The sequence below is a fragment of the Varanus komodoensis genome, unplaced genomic scaffold (assembly GCF_004798865.1).
Source record: "Varanus komodoensis strain SLA01 unplaced genomic scaffold, ASM479886v1 scaffold301, whole genome shotgun sequence".
In the NCBI taxonomy this organism is placed as follows: Eukaryota; Metazoa; Chordata; class Lepidosauria; order Squamata; family Varanidae; genus Varanus; species Varanus komodoensis.
Window position 1 is genome coordinate 72,626 of NW_025335765.1, and position 7,749 is coordinate 80,374.

General features: G+C 59.1%; 1 protein-coding gene across 1 annotated transcript; it reads left to right on the plus strand.

Moving 5' to 3' along the window:
* The first annotated feature begins 3,227 nt into the window (after nucleotides 1-3,227).
* Nucleotides 3,228-7,749, plus strand: LOC123027195 (H-2 class II histocompatibility antigen, E-S beta chain-like). Its single transcript, XM_044437709.1, has 6 exons — nucleotides 3,228-3,333; nucleotides 4,839-5,123; nucleotides 5,769-6,050; nucleotides 6,510-6,623; nucleotides 7,133-7,156; nucleotides 7,706-7,749. The coding sequence occupies exons 1-6, from the start codon at nucleotides 3,243-3,245 to the stop codon at nucleotides 7,717-7,719; spliced, it is 810 nt and encodes a 269-aa protein (XP_044293644.1). The 5' UTR covers nucleotides 3,228-3,242; the 3' UTR covers nucleotides 7,720-7,749.

The window sequence follows — 7,749 nt, forward strand, 5'->3', positions numbered from 1 at the left end:
AACTCCCTTGGGATCTGGGGGGCTCTCCCACACTGGGGCCCACAGGAGGCAGCTTGCCAGCCCTCTGAGGGGGGCACTTCCCTGGTGGTCCTGTCCGGAGCAGAGACTGGGCCTGATGGCCCTCCTGGCCCCTTCCCCTGGGTGTGAATGCAGGGAGGGAATAGCAATTGCTGTGGATGCAGGTGGTCCGAGGCAAAATTCCCATCATCCCCAAGAGAGGTGGGGAAGGCCCTGCCCACAATCTTGCAGAACCCTGCTGCCAGGCGGGAAGGAAATTCATAAAATATTGCGTGTGTGTTTGTATGTGTGAGTGAGTGTTTGCATGTGGGGAAACATGTGGAGTGACAGCCTCAAGATCTGAGCAAGGCACTCCATGCAGCAGCGGGACCCACGGCCTGGCTCTGTGTGGGGCGTCTTCCTGCATCCCTCACGAAATATGGGAGGGTGTCGTCAGCAGGCGTGCAAAGCGCCCGGTCCATCGCTTGGGCCACGTGCTGGTGGGCACGTGAAGATGTGGGGCTGGCAAGTGCTCAGGAGCAACCTCCTCTCCCAGGCAGAGCGGGTTCTCCCTGGGGTCCTCTCCAGAGGGGCTGTGAGGGTCTGAGTGAGCACAGCTCCAGGGAGTGGGGCGCTGGAGGCCGAAGCGGTCTGTGGCGGGGCTTCTCTGAGCCTTCTGCCAACCACCACTCCTTGGGCGCTGGCCAGTTCTCCGTTCTGCTTCCCCAAACGCCGACTCTGGCTGCTGCCTGAGGAAGCGGAACCCGAGTGCCCAGCTGCGTTCTGCCTGCCGGGTGCAGAATGGAGTCTCTGGGCCCAGCGGCCCTGCCTTTGCAGGGAGAAAGCAGAAACAGAGGGATGGGGGTGCCTAGACATGGGAACCTACAGGCGTGTGCCATGGGGGAGCGAGCACCTCCCCTCCCCTCACATCTGGAGAAGAGTGGGTCAGAGCAGGGGGATTGGCAAAGTGTCCCCCATGCAATTCCCCCCATTGACCCAGGGGGCACGCTTCACAACCACGTAGGATCTGCACGTGCACCAGAGCAAGCAAACTCCTTGCAAGTGGACATCCAGCGCATCAGGGAGGAGGCTGTTGCTCTGACTTTTGCACAGGGACCGCAGAAGACGCACGGCCCCTCTAGTCCCGCAGGACCTCTTGGCTATCTCTCCAATGAAGGCGAATTGTGGTATTGTGGACATTGAATGTCTGAAGCTGGGCCAGGGAGAGCCCATTGCCAAATGCAGCTTCGGGTAGGTGCAGCCCTTGGCCTGGCCAGGCGGGAATGCAGGGAGTCCCCTTGCGTCGGGAGAAGTGGGAGGTGGGAGCTCCTGGCACGTGTCCTGCCACTCTGTAAGTCACTCTGCATTCTTAAAAAAGAAATAGGTGTGATAAACTCCCTAGAATTGAAAAATGTTATCAGATATTCACCACCACTTCTGCTTCCATCTCTGTTTCTAGCATTTCTCTTTGAGAGAGTCTGCAGACTCATCCTATGAATTTGCCAGCTTGCAATGAGCCTCGGAAGTGCAGGCCTCCAATTCCCAGCTTGCCCCAGCAAGTCCTGCTGGCCAGGGCATGCTGGGATTGGGGGTGCACCTCCCCTCAGCTCCTCCCGGGGAGCTGTGGGTCCTATTTGGGTCCAGGCGTGCATGGGGCAGCCCTGGGTCCTGCTGCTCCCGGTCAGGAAATTTCTCCTGATGTCCAGCCAGTCTGGCTTCCTGTCGCTTGCACCTGTCAGTCTGTGTTCTGCACTCGGGGATGATGGAGGAGGGTGCTGGCCTTCCTCTCCTGCACCTGTTGGAAAGGAGGCCTGAATAAATCTTGTTTAAACCTCAGGATAAAAAGGGTTTTTTTGTAAAAGAAGTATAGTGCAACTCAGGAATCCATTTAAAAATGTCGAACTATGGATGTTTCTCCCCCTCACCCCCACCCCGGCTATGGGTCAAGAGCAGACAGAAAGAATTGGAGGTCCTCATTCAGTCAAATTCATTCACATTGTAGCTAGCTAATCTCTTTTGGAATTTACCGCTTGACAAGAAGTAGCTATTTGTTGTACTTTACTCGGGGTCTCGGTCTTCCTGAATGCAATACAAGAGCTTACGATAGCCCAAATTTACATATCTAATTAGACCCGGAGATGGATCCACGCCTCTGGAAATTACTCCACTGATATGTCAAAATCGCCTTGTGAGATAGTGTAATCTTATTGTCTGTATGGTTGACTGACATTCCCGTATCTTTTCTCCATATGCTGATTACCGAACTTTATTGTAATACATGTATTCTGTCCTTAATGGCTCTGTACGGGTGTACGGGGTGTACGTGACTGAGAGAGCATAAAAACCGCTGGTAGATGGATAAAAGCTTTGCAGCGAGTTTACCTCTGCCTGTGCGGTAACGCCTTATCGTCAGTCAACTGCGGGGAACCTGGGATAAGCAATATAGACGTGGAGGTTCATAACAATTGCCCTTTCCCACGACCCCGACTTTTATTTCCTCTCACAAATTGAGATTTCGGGATTCTGACACACCTTCTCTCCTCCAGGCTAAGCACGCCCGGCTCTGCCTGTCCCTCCTTGCAGGGCTCCATTGCCAGCCCCGGATCTTCCTCGGTGCCCCCCTGCCCCTGCCCAGCTTGTCTGGTGCCCTGGTTTCCCATCAACCTTTGCAGCTAAAGTTCACTCCCAGGGTGCACTGCTCTTGCCTGCATGACTAGAGGGGCTCCTGCAATTGAAGCTCCTTCAACCAACTCCATGGCAGCCACATGAAAACCATGTGTCCGGGTGCAGGTGACCGGAGAAGCCCTGGCGAAGCCTGGAGGCCAAACCAGGCGCCCTCCCTCCTCCCCGGTTCCTGGGAAAGCGACCTTGCTGAGCATCAGGTCGAGGCCCCGGATCAGCCCCTCAAGAGCCCATCCTGTGGCGGGACCTCCGTGGCTTCCCCTGTGGGAGAGCCCGGCCCCAGAGTCTGTTTGCCCTGGTGTAACAGGGTCTTGCTTCATCCCCCGCTCCCACACATAAACACGGAGCTTGCTATGCCTCCCTTCGCAGGCAAAACCAAACTCCTTCGGAGGGACAGAGCCGGGCCCCCTCCGCCCGGAGACTGATGACGCTGCACCAGGGAGAATTCTCATTGGCTCCCTCCCATGGACTTTGCCCCCCACCCACACTTTATAGAAGAAAAAGTTTCACTTCTGGGGCTGAGGCAGCATTTCCCCTCGTCCACTTGTGGGGCAGCTGCAGCCATGGGGCCTGAGTGGATCCTTCCGGGGACACTGGTGCTTCTGCTGGGGCCACCCCTGGTCCCCGGAGGGGGAGGGAGGCAGGATCCCCCAGGTGAGGAGGGGGCTGCTTCGAGGGGGAGGGTGGGACCCTCTTGGTCCTCCCCCAACCCAGGGGGGAATGCAGTCCTGGGTTTTCTGGGCATCTCCAACCTCTGGTGACCCCCTGAACGTATCCCCCTGGATGGTCTGTCTGTGGCATCCCTGAATTCCAGGCTGCGGTGCCTTCCGTGGCATCCCTGCACCCCTCCCTCCTGTTCCTTGCCTCCTTCTGCTTCCCCTCCTTTGCCCTGAGGAAGAAGCTGTGGGTCCCTGGAGGAGGGGAAGAGGGCAAGAGCTGTTTGGGAGAGGGGAGGGCATGAGAGAAAAAAGGGGTGGGCCCCCCGGACCACCCCTGCCATTCCATAGGTGCTCAGAGACCCTGGGAAAGTGGTCCCCATCCATGGCTTGGGGTGCTTTCCCAGGGGGTGAATTGGCTGCCCCCCGGATGCTTTGAAGGGGAGGAGAGGAGGGATGGAATGCAAGGAGAGGACGTCTGAGTCTGGGGCTTCCGCAGCTATGCTGCAGGTGGAAGTTCAACAGGGGAAGCATCCCTCCTCTCTGCTGTCCTTGCTGTACAAGCTGCTCCTGCTGAAGGGGGAGGAGTCCCCCCAAAGAAGCTGGGGGCTGCAGGGACGGGGGGGTGAGAGTGGGGAGAAGATGCCCCTCCAATCCTGCCCCTGCGGCCCCTCTGGAGGAATGTTTGCCCCCGGCTTGCATCCTCCAAGAGGCCTCTGGCAAGAACTCTTCCAACGTCCATGATGTCAGGCAGAAGTTCAACTGGGACTCAAGGTATTCATCCCTCCAGTGCGGAGGGGCATCTTGATCTGTTGAAGCTCCGCCTGGCAGAGCATGGTGGGAGTTACAGGCCAAGAGATCCAGAGGGAAGCCCATTGGGAAGGCTGGTGGTAGAACTTTTCACAAGTCGGATCAGCTGGTGTGTGACGGGCGAGTCCTGGAGACCCGGTCTGCTCCCCTGGGGAACTCACAATCACTGCAGGAAAGCAACAGCACCCATCTTCCCCGGCAGCCGGTGTTCCTGACTTACTGAGGGTAGCATGGGGCCATGAGGACTAGCACCCTGGGATGGCCTTCTGCTCTTGCCTGAATTCGCCCGATCCCCTTTCCAGCCCCCTCTGCCTCTTGGGGAGGTGAATCCCTCAGGTTAACTCCCTCCTTTGCCCTGTCCCGAATCCCTGCTTGGGGGCAGGGATGTGTGGTGCAGTGGTTACAGCGTCAGGCTGGGATTCTGGCGACCCAGGTTCCCATTCTGATCCGAGCGCTGAGCTCCCTGGGTGCCTGTGAGCAGCCGCTGCCCCTCCGCGCAGCCTCCCTCGCAGGGCTATTGGGGCAGACTGGGGGGGGGGGCTGTACCTGTGGGGGGGTTGGCAGGTCGGGCTCGTGCTGCCCTCCGATTGGCTCCGGGTCCAGGGAGGCGGGCACAGGCACTGTCCTGCAGGGCGATTGGCCCCCTGTGCTGCTCGTTAACGGGGCCCGGCCGGGTCCCTCCTCCCCCCGCAGCCCCGCGCCGGTTCCTGCATCAGACGAAGCACGAGTGCCGCTTCTCCAACGCGACGGGGCGGGTGCAGGTGCGCTTCCTCTTCAGGCACATCTACGACCGGACGGAGATCGCGCGCTTCGACAGCGCCCGGGGCCGGTACGAGGCCCTCACGCCGCTGGGAGAGCCCGACACCGAGTGTTGGAACAGCCAGAAGGAGGTGCTGGAGGACGCCCGGGCCGCCGTGGACACCTTCTGCTGGTGCAACTACGGCCTGCCTGAGGCCGGGCGCGTGGTGGGCAGGAGAGGTGAGTCCCTGGGGGTGCGTGGCCCTTCCCTCTATCCCGTCTCAACTCCCCCCAAGGCTGCCGCCAAGCCGTCATCTCTCCTTAATTGAACATTTTTTAGTGATGCGGAACCACTTCAGCCTTGCATATCCTGCAGGGATGAGCTGCAAAAACCTCATACGCTGGGGCTTTTCCTTTTAAAATTCTGAATCAGGGTTTCTGTTCTTGTGGAACTGAGATGCTGTTTCTGTTCCTCTGGAATTTGAATAGATGATAACAGATTTATCTGCTTCGGAAAAGGCATTCAGACTTTGGTTTTTCTCTGGCCTCTTTCTGCCTCCATCGTGTTAGTTCAACCAAACATCGCTTGCTTCTAGGCTGGCTCCCCGGTTTGGTGCTCAGCATTTTCTGGTGCCCCCTCCCTCAACTAGGACAGATCAAGCCCCCTCCCTTCACACCTGCTCCCCACAGTCCCACGACTGCCCCCATCAGCTTCCTCGGAAGACCCTGTTTTCGGAGAGGGAGAAGAATGACTCCCCCTCCCCATTCTCCACCCTTCGCTCTGCCCCGGGGTCCCCCTCCTCTTCCCCATCCCTGTCCACTCTTCCTCTTCCCTCCGGTCTTGCAATCCTCTCATGTCTCACACCTCCCCCTCCTCTCCTCCAGTCCAGCCCGTGGTCACCATCTCCCCCACCAAGGACGACCCCCTCTCCCCCCGCACCCTGCTGCTCTGCACCGCGGCCAGCTTCTACCCCCGGGAGATCGAGGTCCGCTGGCTGAAGAACGGGCGACGGGCGACGGAGGGGGTCTTCTACGGGGAGGATCTGCACAACGGGGACTGGACGTACCAGACCCAGGTGATGCTGGAGGACACTCCCCAGCGCGGAGAAATCTACACCTGCCAGGTGGAGCATGCCAGCCTGAAGACTCCCATCACCGTGCACTGGGGTATGGCTCTCCTCCCCCTTCCCTGTGTGGGGCACTCCTGGACACTGGGTGGGTCTGTGGGTGATTGGGGGAAGGAAAGGAGGGGCCTAAGGAGGTTGTGGGAAGGGGGGCCTCTTAGGATGTAGAGCCGAGATTGGTGGGTGGCTGAAAGCCTCCCCCCAGGAAGAGATCCTGGCAGACCCACTTCCCTCTTTCCCCCCCCCTTGGTAGCTGTGTCCAGCCCTCCTCTTGACTTCTCTCAATACTCCCGTCTGGGGCTGCCCTGCCCATGAGGGACTGAACCGCAGCCATGCAGACCTCGCAGGCTGAGCCAGCACCCTAGATATCAGCTGTGGGTCTGCAAAGTCCCCATCCCCCTCTGCTGCGCATGGACTTGGCCCCCGGTCAGTCCCTGGGGATGAGAGGCCCAGCCTGGGCCCGATCCTGCTCCCACGTGAGACCAGACTTCTCCTTCCCCAGAGCCGCGGACTTCCAAGTCGGCCGGGAGCAAAGTGTGGACGGGGGTCGTGGGGGCCCTGCTGGGCGTGGTCTACCTGGCCGTGGGGCTCTCCCTCTACCTGAGGAGCAGGAAAGGTAAGGGGGAATTGGAGGGTCCTTGAGGACTTGTGGGGGGGGGGCTGGTCCATTGGATGAGAAGCATTTCCAGCCCCCTCAGAGATGCCGGGATTCAGTGTTGTCCCTTTCTATGGAAGGGGGGCTCCTCTGGGCCCTCCCCAAAGCTAAGGCAGGCCGTGCAGGGATCCCACACCGGTTCTTGGGGGCATCGAGGGACACAGGATGGGGGTCCCCACTGTAGACCAGACTGTTACCCTGTAGACCAGGAGGCCTCCGTGAGGGGCTTGGCTTAAACCTTCCCTCTAAATCTGTGGCCATCTCAGTCCAGCAGCTTTCCTGGGAAGGCAGCTTGTATTTTGCAAAAATGGGGGATTTTTCTAAGCCATGGAAAGGCTTCTTCAGGTTTTGCTTTGAGGAGCCGTTCCGGGTGCAGGAGGGGAGGGTGTTGCTTTGGTGCTCAGGAATCAGCCTCTCCCTCCATGCATTAAAATCTCTTTCTCTGTCTCTCTTTCTCTGTCTCCATCCAGCGTCTCCCGTCCAGCAACCTGCAGGTATGGCCTCTTCCCTCCTTTTCCCCAGGCACTGGTCCCCTTTTCCATCCTGCCTCTCCTGAGATCCTTGTGCAGAGTGGGGGACCCATGCCTGAAGGGGCCCCCAGGTGTCTTGGGCCTCTTGTTGCACCTTTGCAGACATGTCTGGCTCTGGGGGGGCTGCAGTTGGGGGCAGGGTTGGAAAGAGTGTCCCACCCTCCGAACTGGGCCTCAGTGGACAGGCTGAATCCTGCCCAGAGGCTCTTCCTGAGCCTCCCTCTGGGGTCTCTCTGGGGAATAGGGTGGATTTGGGGGGCAGGAGAAGATCCCGGGGTGGTGCGTGAATGGACAGCATCCCCTCCTCTGGCTGCATTCGCAGACCGTCCTAGATGACCCTCAGTCTGGGGGAGGCCTGAGGGGCTGCAAGGGGAGGGGGCTGGGTGCAACCTCTGCAACAAGTCAACCTTCCCACCCACTTTCCTTCCTGCATGTTCCAAGCCTGCATTTTCATTCCCCTATTTTTTTTCCTTCTGCAACTTCCCTGACTCCTTTCCCACCCCTTCCCTGCAGCGCTCATCGGCTAGTCCACCAGGGTGCAGGTGGAAAGGAAGACA

Coding starts and splice junctions, on each gene's coding strand:
- LOC123027195 (XM_044437709.1), top strand. CDS start 3,243: ATGGGGCCTGAGTGGATCCTTCCGGGGACACTGGTGCTTCTGCTGGGG. Junction 3,334..4,838: donor AGGGAGGCAGGATCCCCCAG/GTGAGGAGGGGG, acceptor CTCCCCCCGCAG/CCCCGCGCCGGTTCCTGCAT. Junction 6,051..6,509: donor TCCCATCACCGTGCACTGGG/GTATGGCTCTCC, acceptor CTCCTTCCCCAG/AGCCGCGGACTTCCAAGTCG.